Raw genomic sequence first — 15,620 nt, 5'->3', positions numbered from 1 at the left:
TGCATGCTGGAAACCAGCAGAGGTAAAAACAGAAGCTCTGTGGGAGTTTCTGTGGCCTGGGATCTGGCCACAGTGGATATTTGCAAAGATTTACGTAACCCTGCAGCTGCAGCAGAAAGCCTCTCTGAACCACACAAACAAACCTCTTTCCACAGCTATATTTAAAATAATAAAAACAACTTCTTAAAATGGATGAATATTAAAGCTACAAACTATCCTGTTTAATGTGGAACTTATATTTTAATTATCCCAAACTGTTTTTTTCTCCCTCTGTGGCTGAAAGCTTGACCTCCCGTCAGGAGGCATGTGAAATCTCCCCGACAGGAAAAACCCACTCTGCATCCTAATGAGCTGCTTCTGGAGATGACTGCCCCCTCCCCAGCAGCTCCACACTGGACAACTGGACAACTGCATGAGCTCAGTCTTGCGCAAAAAGAGCAGTAACTATGTTTGAACAGAGACGAATGAGCTAGAGTGCTGAATGACAAACCCGAGAGAAACAAGAGAGCCCGTGTAAATGGTTCTCCCTGTCTGTGTGAGACGGTCCACGAGACGCTGAATGTCTGCCAAAGCAAACGGCCTCCACAATGATGGAATCAGACGTGCATGAATAATAATTCAGTTTCCTGGAAGTGAAATTAGATTCCTGAAGAGACTCTTTGGAAGACAGATGGTTGTGTTTTTCTGCAGCCATTTAATCACAGAACTGAAATTAAGATTTAATGGACCGCCATTGAGGTTTCCATTTCCTGCGCCTCTTCATCAATGAGAGCAGAAGTGCCTCAACAAAACCACCCAAGTGAGAGTGAAGAACGCCGGGCTGCTGCCTCAAACAGCAGCACCGACACCATGTGGTTGAGTTATAACAGCAGACCACATCCCTACTCCTGCAGATTCAGGGTAGATATCTGTCTATCAAATATGGAGATCAGAGAAAGAAGTTTAAGAACTTCTTTAGCACAAATAATATGGTTCCACATTTGGCCTTTACCCAGTGCTGTGTGAACTGGTTTCCAAAAACTAATCCCCTCCTTATGCTTCAACATGGCAGCGGCAGCATCATAATGGGGGAACTGTTTTTATCCCAGGAAAACATTTATTCACAACTGAAATCTCTTTTTATAGCAGGTTTACAACACAAAAAATTTCCTCAGGAACATCAAAGAAGGCACAAGAACCATCCCCATTTTTTCTTTCTGCACACTTTTTAAAGAGTCAAAATAACTTAAATTATCCTCCAAATGACCATCGTCGACATTGGAGGCGAGCATCTAACATAAAACGGCTCCATCCGATCGGTCAACTGGAAGGGCTCCATCTTTTGCGATATGCATATTGCACAGCTTGATATTGCGATGACAATAAATTTGCAATTTATTGTTGATGGCCTAGTTGAGAGTGTAAGTTGCTATGGTTAGCCACTTACCTTCAAGGATACTTCAGTTTTTAGAAACCAAAAGTTGAAGTTATTCCCTGGCTTTATGTGGGCATGTCGCATAACCTGTTTTTGGAACAGGGCCAAGAAGCACAAGGAAACAAACAGGTTTCCATTCCATTAGCACACGCAGATATTACTTGATTTGTGTAAAACAAACAGAAAAATAAATCACGACTTGGAAGAAGAAACCCCAGGGAGTAAACCCAAAAAATGCCAAATACAACATAAAGTAACAACAGATATAATTTAATAGTTAATGGTATGAAAAAATCCAATTTCCTTCTTTTGGAACGTGTTATTTTCAGAAGTACTCTCAAGGAGCAAAACAAAAAGACAGATTCTTTACCCATCATCCATCTTTCTGTAGTGTTAAGGAAGTTGGTGCAACCAACTTAACCTGTCAAGCTTGATTTGGGACTTTGGGAGGAAGCTTAAGAAGATAAGACACGCGTGCAAATGGAGGACATGCAAACTCTACACCAAAAGGTTCCACCCTGGTTTTGAACCAGGGACCCGGATTTATGACGGTCCGGTCCAAATTTAAATCGGTTTAAATCAACAGTTTGCTGATTGGTGATAATCCAATCCAATTTGAATTTTCCATTGAAGTTGCAGTCCAGTAGATGGTGCTGTTGGACCACTTAGCGCTCAGCAGAGATGTGGTCCCAGTGGAACTGCATTCATATAAATGTTCCGCCCCCTCATAATAACTTGTGATTTTTAAAGTTTGTTTGGTCTCTCCAAACCTCGCGATATCTGCTATCAATTCTCCGAGCTTTGGTGGTTGTTCTGCCGCGGCTCTCGCGCTGTTCGCCTGATTTAACTAAAGTGGTGCGCGTCCACATCGTGCGTGATTCAAAGGAATGTCAGCCGCAGGAACGCTGCTGTGTGAAGCGGACAGGAGACGCGGCGTCATGGGTGAGTGTGTCCGGCTTCGGCAGGCTGCCCCATGATGGTGGGTCAACTCTGAGCGCGCGGATGCTGAGATATTATTAAAAATCTGCTTTTTAAACAAACCAAAGTCTAAGAAGTTTTGAGGCGTGAATGCAAGCAACCGTGTGTGTGTCCCCGCATAGCCACACTGTCACTCAGTGAGACCGGGGAGCCTGGCATGACTGTGGATTTGGGGTGTAGCGGCCACTTCGGTAACCTTCGGCAAAACGGACCCCCAAAAGGTTACCCGCGGGTCCTGCAGGGGCGTGTCTATATTATGTTTTACTCGGGTGGCCTGGATGGACCTCAGTTGAATATTTCAAATTCTGTTCATCTTTATTAGTCTTTAATGTTAAATAAAAGTAGTATTTTCTAAATTCACTTGGACTTGTTACCACCTTTCCGCCGCTGTGTTGTATGATTTTGAGTGTAGATGTGATTGTGCAGCTCTTTCTGCCTTACAATATAGAAACACAACATTGGATCTTTACCAGTATTTATATGCCAATGTTTTAGGCAATATTTGGCCAATATCTAATGTTTAGGTCTTTGTTTTTTGCATATAGTACAGTGAGGAAAGTGTAGGATATTAATGATCAAAACTGTGATGACGATATAACTTGTGATACATGAACAAAACAAAGAACTAATACATTATTTTCGATTCACTGCAAGGGTTTTGTTTAAATAAAAGTCAACATAACTTTAATTACAGTCCAAATGATCCACGTCTAATAAGGAGGTGGGGATTGAACCTAAATGGGCTCCAGTGTATTAATCAACGATGTGAAGCGGTCCATCTGATTGGTCAAAAGCATAAAGGGTTTTGTTAATTATCAAGTTGCTATGAAGTTGTTTAAGCATGTGTGTAGGTAACCATTTATTGCAGTTTATGTTGTCTTTTGCAATACGCCTATCGCAGAGGTTGATATCGCTATGACGATACATTTTCGATTTATTGTGCAACCTAGCCCCAAATCAAGGCCAAAAAAACAACAACTCCAAATTCCATGATCTACCAAAAACACAATCAGCTACAAACATAACAAAACAGAAAGTTAATTTCCAAATTAATCAAGTTTGATCTACCCAAGAATCAAAGTTAACTTCAAGTTACTTCAGTTCATAGATCCATTGGGGAATGGAGTATATTTTGTACTTTACCTGATAATGCAGTCCATCAAACAACTGAATGCAGTTTGGGTTTTGGTGCCTTTCCTGTGAAAAGCCTGTATGTTCTCTGACACACATCAACTTTAAACTGCTCTTCTATACAAACCATTAGCTCAGGCTCTTAGCTTTGTTCGTGCTTCCACTGAAGGCAGACATCACAAATATGTTTCTGCAGGCAAGCAGAAATTGGCAGAACACTGGAAACTGAGCAAGCGTTGGTATTGTGGGTAAACTTCCTCTGGTGTATAAAAGTGAAAGAGGCGGCGGTTTAGAGCATGTCTCTGTCTGTTGTAGAAGGAAAGGTAAACTGGCTGTTGAACGCTGAAGTCTGCTGGCGCTCTGAAACATTCATAGTTATTGTAGTTGTAGGGTCAAAGCAATAGTATACTAGGCAAACGATGACATAACTTCCACAATCCATAATTTAAATATTTGTGCTTTTATCTTTCCATACCAATATGTGCCAGTAGTATTTTGTATTCATAAATAAATATAATATTAATTGCCTAATAACACTTTGTGACCTGAAACATATTGGTCTTATTTATCCCTTGTGCTATCTTAGATGACCCCACCCTTACATTGATGTGTTCTCCCTACCATGATAAAGGTGGATAAAGGTGGAAAGATTTCATGTAATCCATGGACACCAGTGAAGATCACAAATCATTGAAGAATAAATGTTCAGAGCACTGTCTAGTGGGTCTAGATGACCCAACTACCAACGTTAAAGTGCCTAGGATAGCACAAGGGTTATATAGACACACAGCCAACCTATAAACTTTTGGATTCCTACAAAGGTGAATACATTTAAGAGTGGTCATCTGTCAGGATCTGATGCTGCTGATGGTCTTGTCATGGACCACCTATTGTAAGCTGCATACCAGTATAAATGCATAGAGATGGGCATTTTAGTACATTTAGCAACGGGGAACAAAAACAATCACCTTTTTAAAGAAGAAAATCGAAGTATAAAACATTGTAACAATTTTAAAAATAGGTATTCGTATTTTAGTCGACAATTTATTATAATTTATGTTGAACTTTTAAGAGATCTAAACAACATTGTCTAAACAGAAAAAAAATAAGAAAGGCACCAAAGCCAGAGGCTACATTCAAAAACCTTAAAACATTCTAAAATAAAGCCTAGTGTTACACAGCAAAGTAGTTTGAGCTTCATGATTTTCAACTGGAAAATATGATCATGTGAACATGAATGGGATGTTAACGCACCCTTGTGACTGTCTACCCAAAGTTCTTGTATGGAAAGTAGACACACTAGAAAATGGTTTTAAAGGTGGCTGTTTTAAGAATTGAATGTTACCCAAAAAATGTCTGACCCACTTCAGGCTTTTTTTATTTATTTATTTTTTACTGTTAGGTTTAGGTTCGAGATTATCCATTCAGTTTTTATCCATCTGTCCCCAACGTGACTGAAGATTGACAGGAAAATGTACGTGCTGGTATCAACTGTGTGCAACTTGAGTATTGATACCTGGGTTTTAGGCATAACAGTTCTGCTTCAGGGCTTCATTTGGTGGTGCTGAAAAAAACAAGGAAGAAAATTCATGTAGATTAAAAATGCACAAGAAGGAAAACTATGGAATTGAGGGTGAGGCTAACATTCTTGGATCCAGAGACGCAGACACTCCGTCATGGAACGTACTGGTAACTGTGCATCACAGCACTGCTGTCCATTCAACAAAGCAGTCCAGTGGCTTTTTATTTTGAAAATCCGCTAGATGCTCATGGTATTTGCGTTTTTACTATAAGGATATCCCATGACAGTACATTTTCGGTGTGCCTGAATAAAGAGAGTCTTGTTTACAGCACATAATGGTGCAGAGATTTACTTTGCATTTGCTGCCAACACACTGCCAGACAGCATTCTGGAGAGAACAGCTTTTTCCTAACTGGAGGAGAAGTAGCACTTGTTCTGGAGGGATCTTAATACTACTCATATTCATATTGTGAAGCTGATATGCCACAGAACCAGACTTGAGTAACTAGATGCTTCTGTAGGTGTGTTTTTGTCTCTGTTTGTGAATGTGTCCACCCATCTTAGTTACATTAGGATGAGTCACATGGGAGTGTCGCGCAGTTTAAATACCAAAATCCATTTCTACGTATTAGAAAAAACAAAAAGGCAGCTTTAGGAATACAGCTCCAAACAATTTTTATGACAGCCCGGACTCTTGGAAGCCATGACATGAGAGAAGCTTTAAGACCGGTCGAGATTCTGTTTCTGCATTCATACAGCGAGTGCGCATCGCTGTGTTGGACAAAACTGTTTGTTCTGCCACAAATATTCTGTGCATTGCATGGGAATTTGTGACTATGTTTCCGCCTATCACTATCCTGCGTCACAGTTTTCCAGCATTACTCTCCAGGAATGTCGGCGGAGCTGTGAGGTTCACTGGTGCCTCTTTTGTGTCCACATCCTTCAGGTGGATAAAAGGTCACAGATTCTTCAGAGTTTCATTCATGAACTGTGTATGGCAACGTACAGAGATTCCTGGAAACCATCATGGCACACTGTCCTGACACTTTGGAAGGGGTGTTCATCCTGGAAAACTGTGATGAAGATTGTTTCCCCACATATCAAATGTTTCCTCCACAGGCATGTTTGGCCCTTAGGGCTATACATTTTTCTAACAAAAGGTTTTTTCCTGTCATGCTTATCTGGCGAAACCATAAAAATCTCACATTACTGCATCACACATGTGATCTTAAGTTTTTTTTATTTGTTATGCTCACTCTGTGGTGGTGGTTGTGGGCGGGGTATAAAAGCAACAGTGTTTTAGTGAGCCGATGGCCGGTCATGCATGTGCATCCTGCTGCTCTCAGTTAATTAAGTCGGAGGGGAGTGAACCTTTCCAAAGCTCCTCTGGCTCATTCTGGAGGCAGAAACGGGGACCACTTAGCGCCCTTCCTGGTGAAAGTCAGTGAATTCCCAAGTGGGAAGAAGAGTTTCCGGTGTGCCGTAAAGAGGGGGGGTGGTGGTGTTCAGAGGCCGTGGGAAGAGTTCATTTGAAGGAGCTGCAGCTGAGTTGCTGTATATTTGTAACCCAGCTTCCGGAGGAACTCACCTCTTTTTCCGGAGGTTCAGCTTGCTGCTCTGCTTCCTGCTCTGCTGCGTTTCAGTGTCTTCCGTCTGTTCAACACCTCTCTAAAGGACACATCACGTGATTTATTAGCTCCAATAAGAATACTATTTAATGTGCACACACATGTATGCTGATGACACATTTTTGTATGACGTTAGCTGTGGGCCCTTTTTTTTTCTTGCTGACTTGCAAACGTTGCCAATTAACCAATTAAGATATTAATTATGAAGCTGTATGCTGATCAAGTACCATATTATTAGCACCATAAAGCCATAACAGTCCTAAAATGTAGTATGACTATATCGCCCAGAGGGGCTAAGAGGCAAAAGGCGATTAGTCAGAGGAGGTTATGGGAAGTTTTTCCAAGTGTTATTACTGTTATCTGAAAAAAGTCACTTTTGTTAAAGAGTGTCATTTGTAACACATAAACTACAAACAATACACTCACCGTTTCAGCTCATTATATGGACAAACTTTTGAGTGCTGTGTTGCTTCCATGATTGTCACTCATTATATCCGTGTTTGTGTTCTTCTTTTCTCCATACTGAACCTGATGACCTTCCTCTGACCCGGACCTCCGTCTGCTTCCATGCAGCCGTAAGTATTTGCTGCAGTCAAACTCTGATAACTAATAAACATATTGCAGTATTTCCTGTTGGACCTTTGGTTTCTGGTGTTGATGTTCAACTAATGTGCGTTCGACTCTAAACCTTATTAGGTCCAGTCCAATCTGTTGAAATATCTATCAGAGTTGAAACAAACAAATAAAAAAAGCAGGAGAAGAAGAGACTTCAGCTAAAGCAAAAATCATGAGCTGACAGCATTAGGCTGTTTTTTGTTAAATACATTTAGGTGAAAACAACCAATAAGCAGCTTCACAGATATTCACATCTGTTCAAAGTTAGCCTCTGTGGTCCCGTTTAGCTGAGATGAAATAAGTGGAGGCAAAGATTTGCCGGATGATTTCAAGGTTTCATCCATCATTGCCTACACTTGCAGTACTGTTGTAGTAGTAGTAGTAGTGCAGTTTTACTGCAGTAAAAACGGCAGGATGTGGTTTGAACTTCAGTGATTCATTGTGCAGCAGGACAAAGCAAAAACCAAAGCAGATGCGGCAGTTTCAGACAGAGTTGAAACACTGAAGTGTGTCTGCGTTTATGTAGAACGTGCAGCATCGAACGCTGACACACAATAGCTTTCTATTCGTGCTTCCTTTTCACGTATGGGTGTAAATGTTTAGGTGACATATTTCTGAATAGGAAAACACATTTTCTGAAGAAAAAACCTGCAGCGGCAAACACATTAAAAAACTTCTTGAGGTTTTATGCAGGAGAGTTTATGAGCTGACCTTTGAACTCCTAATTTTAAGATTAGTGGCTCAAAAGCCTATTAAGTTGTTCTGAAACATTGGCATGGAATTTAGAATATTCTGCTGCAATCTGGATCTGATCATTCCAGATTTGACTGTGCTGAACCTGATTATTTTTGGATCTGATTACTGCAAATCTTAATGTATTTGATATTATTATTCAGGATCTGTTATGTTCAGATTGGGATTCTTCTGCAACTTATAGTTCTGACTTTCCTGAATCAGAGTTTTGGATTTCATCAGTCCAGACCTGAATGCAGTTGGTCTGAATATTCTGGATCTATTGAGTCCAGATCTGCAATTATTTGCTCCGAAATGGTTTAGTCAGGATCAAATGAGTGTTGTATTCCAGAATCTGATCTGGACTTGGTTTCTCATATTGTCTTGTTGCACTGAAAGAAAAGTTGCACCTCTGGTTCTGATCCACAGCAGCCAAAAACCCTCGAAGCATACGTGGGATTTGCAAACCTTCCCAACCAGGTGTACCGCAAATCGGTCAAGAGGGGGTTTGAGTTCACCCTGATGGTTGTTGGTAAGTGAGTGCATGTTTGTCAATCGCTGGTGTGGATTAACAGTGTGTGTGTGAGAAATCCATTTGTGAGTGTGCACATGTGATGTCATCAGCCTTCGTGTTGTTACTGTGGGTTTAATGGAAAAGAGAAAATCTGTTTTATAGATTCACTTTGTGATCATCTGTTGTCTCGTGTGGAGTGGGGAGTGGGGTGGGGGGGGGGGGGGGGGTTCTGTCACGTGTTAGAATCACTAGGTGTTGGGGGTCGTAGCACCACAAAGTTACTTGTAACAACTTTATGATGTCACATCCTGTGTGACACCATTTCTTGACGCTGCAGATCTAGTCTTCATGGATCCCCCCTCCCTGCACCCACAGCATACAGCACCATTTATATTTTAGTTTATTTTTAAGGGGGCGGGGGGGGGGGTCTACTTCAGCTGGGTGACAGGCAGACTTAAGATATTTGTTTTCTGGGAAAGATTTTTGACCCCCTCTTCCCCATGTCAGCTCCTGCAGCCCACACACTCCTGTGGGTTCTGTGGACAAAGGTGGGGGGGCCACGTAATCAAGGAGAAGGAGATGCATTGCGCATCAGTGTTGTTCTTCTTAAAGCCTGAAGGCAGGTTCATGTGAGGGGAGCGTGCAGTGAGGAGGACGAGGAGGAGGAGGAGGAGTCCAAACCATGGAGGCGGGATGACAGGAAGCTAAGCAAAGCTCCTGCTGTAGAACTTTGATGAACTCATAGCCCACATTAAAGAGGTTTGACAGATCGCTCATACCTAACAGGGTTTTCAGGTAGGAATGAGGTCATTTCAGATCTTTGTGCCGTCTGCGCTCATGAAAGTTCTGCATTAAAACTCTGTCAGCAGAAAGAAGAGCCAATGATGTCAGTTTTTGGGTCTCCTAAAATGTTCAAGTTTGCATGAAGGTACCCTGAAATGGGTCCTTATAAATGCACAGACCCCCCCCCCCCTCCCCATGCACTGGCATACATGCACTTCCACTCACACACTGCTGTAGTCTAAAGTCATGGAGTTTTCCTCCCCACCCTTTCCTTGATTTTCTGATTAGATTCATGAAGTACAGACAGGAAAAGAATTTGGGAAAAGCAGTCTGTCAGTCTGTCTGTCTGTCTGTCTTTGTCTAATTGCTGGACTGAGAAGAAAAGAGCTGTTTCCTGTAAGGGGGGGGGGGTGCTTTAACCTGAGCCCTGTGAGGAATGTAAAGCTGCTGCGGCAGAAATGAAGGTGACTAACATCTGGAGTCATGTTGCTCCGCCTTCATAGGAGGAATGCAGATGAAACGGGTTTGGGTGGTGTTCATTCCTCACCCCCACCTTTGTCTTTCAGGAGAATCTGGGCTCGGCAAATCCACGTTGATCAACTCCCTCTTTCTGACAGACCTGTATTCCCCTGAATATCCGGGTCCATCCCATCGGATCAAGCAGACTGTGCAGGTAAATCCAGGTGTTCTCAGACATTAGGCGGGCCAGAGTGGGCTTCAGTCTGCCCCTCACTGATTCTGAGGGGTGTAGCAGATTGATCCCCTGTGGAGGCTGTTGACAGCAACCAGGTGACAGCGCTGTGTTGCTGTTATTGAGCTGAACGGGTTTGTCTACTTTCACTCACAGACTGCAGGGCAGCAGGTGCATTTCTCTGCTTCACCGCCTTCAGTTGATGACATCTATGATTAATCTGAGATCCTCCACAACAATCCCAGCTTCCTCTAGCTGAAAATCAAACTGCACTGCTTTGAATGTTTTCCCCATGATGCCACAGATGAGATTACAAGCAAGACCTGACTGCATGACTGCACTTAAAAGGAGAAGTGTTTGAGCGCAGACAAACATGATTGTTCAGATGAACCTTAAATGTAAAAAGGAATAGGTTTTGAGCGCCATCTGTGAGCCCCCTACAGGTGAAAATGCAGGTGTTCTTGCTTATCTGCTCTACCCTTCAAATGGCTCAGTTTCACTGCAGCTGCCCCTTTTGATGAACCAAAGGGAGATTTTTCAGATCCAGGTGTGATCACATTTACCCCATTCCATTTCCTCACTACCTTTTTTGTGTTAACCATGCCCATTTCAGATGTCATGTCATGTATGACATCACAGCGGTGCGTTGAAGACAAAGATGTAGAGCAGAAAAACTCGTAGAGCAACCCCGATGTGGTAGTCAAACCAGGAAGAGACAAGTTATTGTCAGCCATTACTACACACAAATCTGCAGGCATTGAGGAACATGAAGTGGAAATGCGCTTTTATGTGTTAGTGCATTAATTGTTCTGCTAAATGGTAACCATCTCTTTGGAAAACAACACAATAACCCAATAATCCAATGTTTTGTCTGGCCCTAAATGCATCGGGTGTCTGCAAACGCTTTATGTATTTTTTTCTTTTTTCTTTACATGAATGACTCATAGCAGACACATATCCATCATATTTTCTTTCTAGATTTATGAACACTTGTAAAACTTTTGGAAACTTTCTCTATTGAAACTGGAGTCTTTCATTCTGTTTTTTTTATCAAAATTGGGAGTGAAACCATCAACTCCACCCTTAGCTGTCCTACAGTCACACCATCACAGGAAGGATGGAGATGGTTCTTTTTCTTCCCTGTTGATCTTCAGCTACATCTTTGTGCACTTTGGTTGTACTCTTTTGCCCCACCCCGTAGACATGCCCCCATCTGTGCAGCTGTGGTCTTGGTTGGTTGGTATGTCTGTTATATTTCTGACCCATCATTGTTGATGCTTGCAGGTGGAACAGTCAAAGGTTCTCATAAAGGAAGGAGGGGTGCAGCTTCTGCTCACTATTGTGGACACCCCCGGCTTTGGTGATGCTGTGGACAACAGTGGCTGGTGAGTAGGCTCCTCCTCCTTTAACCCGTTGCCGTTTTCCCTGATTCCAGCTGTTCTTCATGCGATGACCTTCATTTCTCAGCTGGAAGTCGGTGACGGACTATATTGACAGCAAGTTTGAAGACTTCCTCAACGCAGAGTCGCGGGTCAACAGGCGGCAGATGCCCGACAGCAGAGTACACTGCTGCCTGTACTTTATTGCTCCGTCCGGACATGGGTGGGTACCTTGTTTAACCTGCAGGACCAGATCTTGCAAATGTGGGGAGTAGATGTTTTTAGGTTGAAGAAGAGATGAATGAAAGAAAGTTTGAGTTTAAGATCAGCACTTTTAGTTTTGTAAAGAGTCCGTAGAGCTCTATGGAGAACAGAGCGGACAGATTTTTTTTTAAATTATTTATTTATAAGTTTTCAGCTTTACAGTACAATACAGTACAATAAACATTATAATTTGAATCTGCATAGAATTTCTTAATACACAAACATTGAACACAAGTTTGTTTGTTTTTTTACAAAATATAAGAACATTGAACTATTGGGAGTGACCAGTGTTTATCCATTTGTTTGTATTTTTGAAATAATATGTGACACATGTAAATTAGCATATTGGACCCACTTTTTCCAGCATAATATAAACCAGTTTTCTTTGTTGTTCAAATGTGCCATTAGTTCTTCCATTATATATTTTTGAAATGTTAATTCCTACCATATTATTAGAGTTGGTACAGCATGGAAAAGCCAATTTTTAGTTGAGCACTTTTTGCTTGCAACCAACAGGGCGCCCAGCAAGTATTTATCTTGTTTAGACCATTCCTGTGGCACACATCCAAAATAAACAGTTTTAATTTCAAAAGGAAATGTCCATTTAAAAATCTTTTGCAGTGTTTTATGAACATCAGTCCAGTATGGTTTGATGAGAGGGCAGTCCCACATGATGTGAGCATGATGTGCTCTTTGGTTTCCACATTTTCTCCAACATAACGGAGGGTTTCCATCATAATGAGTCTTTTGAAGTGGTGTGATAAAGAATCTGATCAAACTTTTCCATCCAAATTCTCTCCATCTTTGTGAAGCGGTACATTTCCATTGGTGTTTCCATATCGATGTCCATTCATTCGGCGTAATTTTCACTCCGGCCTCTTTCTCCCGTAAAGTCTTCACATATTCAGTTGAGTGAGGATTCTTGTTTTCTAATGACATCACCTTTATAAGAGCGGACAGATTTTAATCAATTCAGTGTTTCTGAAATGGTGAAGTTGAGTCAACCTTTTTTCCAGACAGCTGAATGCTTCATCCTGCAACCGCAGATGATGCTGATGATGCTTCACTGTCAGCCTCTGACACTGGAGACGAATGTGATGGACATCAGATGTTCAGAAACAATTTTCTTTGAACTGAGCTCACCATCTGCTGCATTCATTGTACGAGATGACTCAGTGTAGTACAGACATTCCCAGGTGAACAACAGAGCTGACCCCCCCCCACTACTACAAGCAGAGACTGCAGATCTCTGGCATACAAATATCCAGCTGTGCTCCAAATGTCATTGACTCTCCCCCCAGATAAACGATTTATCAGTCATTCTGCAGTTTGAATGGGGCTGGCTGTGCTGGTTCAGCAGCTTCAGCATCAGATCTGAAATCCTTAAATATCTGAAGAAATCTTTATAAGATGGATGACTGTAGCAGACAGGCTGCTGTTATCTCTTGTAGCAGGTGTGTGTCTTCGTGCAGCAGGAACTCACAGAGACAGGAAAGTGTTCCTGATGGCTGAAACATCTTAAACTCTAACCTGTTTAGACCTGGGGGGGGCTTTCTGGGGTCACACCCCAGGTCTGAGCAGGCTCAAAGACCATTCTAGTTGACAGCGACTTTCCTTTGGGGGCATTCTCACTATTTTGCAGCTCACAGCACCTTTGTTTTCCTGCAGACTGAAGCCGCTCGACACAGAGTTTATGAAGTACTTACACGAGAAAGTGAACATCATTCCTCTCATCGCCAAAGCTGACACACTGACTCCTGAGGAGTGCCAGCAGTTCAAGAGACAGGTGTGTGATCCTCCACAAAACCTTCTATGGTTTCTATTCTCCTCAGACTCCAAATTATCTGGCTTATGGACTTTTTGTTATCACCAACTAAAAAGGAGTCACCTGTTGTTCATGTTGTTCATGTAACAGAGCTTTTTGTTTTTAATTAAGCAGAACTGATAAAGGGGATGCGTTCCCATTTGAGATTTTAACTTGAAAATATAACTGAAAGCCCTTTTTTTGGCATGTGCATGCTGCAGTACTGGTGTTTTCAAGCTTTTGATCTCAGAGATTCCTGACTGATTGATTATATTCAGCAACAAATCCAAACAGAAATCCGGAAGTTACAGATCGCTGCAACAATTCTGAGTTTGTCTGAACATATTTTTGTTTTTAGAATGCAGGCTTTTCTCCTGCAGGGTAGTCATTGTGTCTGCAGTCATCGTTTTCTCACTTTTTTCTGCTGCTTACAGATAATGAAGGAAATCCAGGAAAATGAAATCAAAATATATGAATTCCCAGAGACGGAGGATGAGGAAGAGATGAAGATGGTCAAAAAAATAAAGGTCACTCCCCGCACACACACAGACACACTCCATCTTACATGCACAGAAACGCATTGTAGGTCATTTTAGCATTTGTGAGTAAACTCTGCCATGTGTTCTCCCCCTCGCTTTCCTGCAGGACCGTTTACCCTTGGCTGTGGTGGGCAGCAACACAATTATCGAGGTTGATGGGAAACGAGTTCGTGGGAGGAAGTATCCCTGGGGGGTGGCTGAAGGTGAGAGCTTTAAGGTCAACTTGGATACTCCAGCAGCACACTTGCACACACGTATCTAAGCCACACATACACACAGTGGTTGATATTGTTTCTAAGCAGTCTGCTCGCAAGACTCGCCTTCTACTTTTTTTTGCTGCAGACAATCAAAGCCAGCAGTAGGCCTCACTGATCAATCAAAGCATTGATCAATACAGAATCAGAGCAGTCAGCTGATGCCAAAAAGCCTCCAAACATCTGCTGACAGAAGCTCTGACTACAGCTTGTGATCAGTCCGGTCTGCATCGGACCACCCAAAATTTGGTGTAGGGAACACACCTAAAGCAAGAGGGTCTCTTCTTTCTGGGGAGGTGTAGCATCCCAAGAATGTGGTTTATTGACTGAAAAGCATCTGGAAGGTGGGGTCAGGGTCAGGAGGAAGGTCATCCGCTACATGCTGGCAGTTATGTGCTGGGGGGCCAACCACCTGTCCCCAGAGAGACAGGTGGTTGGCCCACCAGCACACAACTGTCCTGGTAAAGTGGCTCCTCTAGCAACCAAGTTGCCCTCAGAAACCGGGTTGGTAAAAAAATAAATAAATAAATAAAAAAATTTAAAAAAAGAAACCGGGTTGGTTAGGCACCGTAATAAAAAATAAACTTCCATGTTTTTTGAGGGACAGTTTCTGACATTCAGAGGAAGCTGCTGCTCATCAATGAAATTTCTAAACTGAAGTCAGATGGTTTTAATTGATAGAATCGCTCAATAGAAAACTGCTGATTTGACATCTGTGATGCCTGCATGCACTTCCACCGTTTCATCACATGCATGTCTGTCTGTCTCCTCTTTCAGTGGAGAACTCTGAACACTGTGACTTCATGATTCTGCGCAACATGCTGATCCGGTGAGTCATTCTGACTTGTCCCTGTCCAGCCTGGTCCATAACGATCTGGGCCAGACTATGGATGTTACCCCATCCATCAAGAAGGGCTTGTGGGCGCGTAGAATAAAGAAGTCTTGTAGAGTATTTTTTTTTTTTTTCCATAACTATTTAACACCAGGGGGATAAGTGATGTTATAGCTTTGGAGCATCAGTGTGTTCAGCGATCGCAGCAGACCCACGTGGTACCAGTGCTTTGGACCTCCTCTGAACCTCTGGCCTCAGTGCACTTCACAGCAATTCCAGCAAACAACCCAACTGTTCTCAAATGTACCTGGGTACAGTTCAGATTACATGGTGTGAATGCGTCCTAGGCTGATGTGTGATGTCAAGAACGTACTTTTCATTTATTTCTTAAAGACATAATGACGTCTCAAGGAACAAATCACTTATTGAATCTTTTTTTTTTTTTTGTAAGAAATTGATTAAATAATGCAGATTGACCTTTTATCAAAAAAAATATCCTAAAAAATATCTGAGATGTTCACCTAAGCGTGATGGTTGAGA

At 42.1% G+C, this 15,620-nt stretch overlaps 1 protein-coding gene and 1 long non-coding RNA gene across 4 annotated transcripts in view; one reads left to right on the top strand and one right to left on the bottom strand.

Moving 5' to 3' along the window:
• The first annotated feature begins 2,191 nt into the window (after nucleotides 1–2,191).
• Nucleotides 2,192–15,620, top strand: part of LOC101158211 (septin-7) — a 17,764-nt gene continuing 4,335 nt past the window's right edge. For both annotated transcript variants that reach the window (XM_078954762.1, XM_078954761.1), the window contains exons 1-9: nucleotides 2,192–2,356; nucleotides 8,453–8,552; nucleotides 9,884–9,990; nucleotides 11,293–11,393; nucleotides 11,476–11,610; nucleotides 13,320–13,437; nucleotides 13,890–13,982; nucleotides 14,101–14,197; nucleotides 15,026–15,077. In XM_078954762.1, the coding sequence (XP_078810888.1) occupies nucleotides 8,543–8,552; nucleotides 9,884–9,990; nucleotides 11,293–11,393; nucleotides 11,476–11,610; nucleotides 13,320–13,437; nucleotides 13,890–13,982; nucleotides 14,101–14,197; nucleotides 15,026–15,077 (713 nt within the window). In that variant the 5' untranslated portion in view covers nucleotides 2,192–2,356; nucleotides 8,453–8,542. The remainder of the gene's footprint in view (nucleotides 2,357–8,452; nucleotides 8,553–9,883; nucleotides 9,991–11,292; nucleotides 11,394–11,475; nucleotides 11,611–13,319; nucleotides 13,438–13,889; nucleotides 13,983–14,100; nucleotides 14,198–15,025; nucleotides 15,078–15,620) is intronic.
• The window catches only part of LOC105355112 (uncharacterized), an 18,748-nt gene continuing 8,023 nt past the window's right edge, over nucleotides 4,896–15,620 (bottom strand). For both annotated transcript variants that reach the window (XR_002291194.3, XR_909605.3), the window contains exons 4-5: nucleotides 6,634–6,713; nucleotides 4,896–5,087 (exon numbers count right to left, since the gene is read on the bottom strand). This is a non-coding gene — a long non-coding RNA (uncharacterized LOC105355112). The remainder of the gene's footprint in view (nucleotides 5,088–6,633; nucleotides 6,714–15,620) is intronic.

The sequence above is a fragment of the Oryzias latipes genome, chromosome 11 (assembly GCF_053564925.1).
Source record: "Oryzias latipes strain Hd-rR chromosome 11, Olatipes_Hd-rR_3.1".
Lineage (NCBI taxonomy): Eukaryota > Metazoa > Chordata > Actinopteri > Beloniformes > Adrianichthyidae > Oryzias > Oryzias latipes.
Note: the sequence above shows the minus strand (reverse complement) of the source record. Positions and strands in the feature narration are given on the sequence as shown.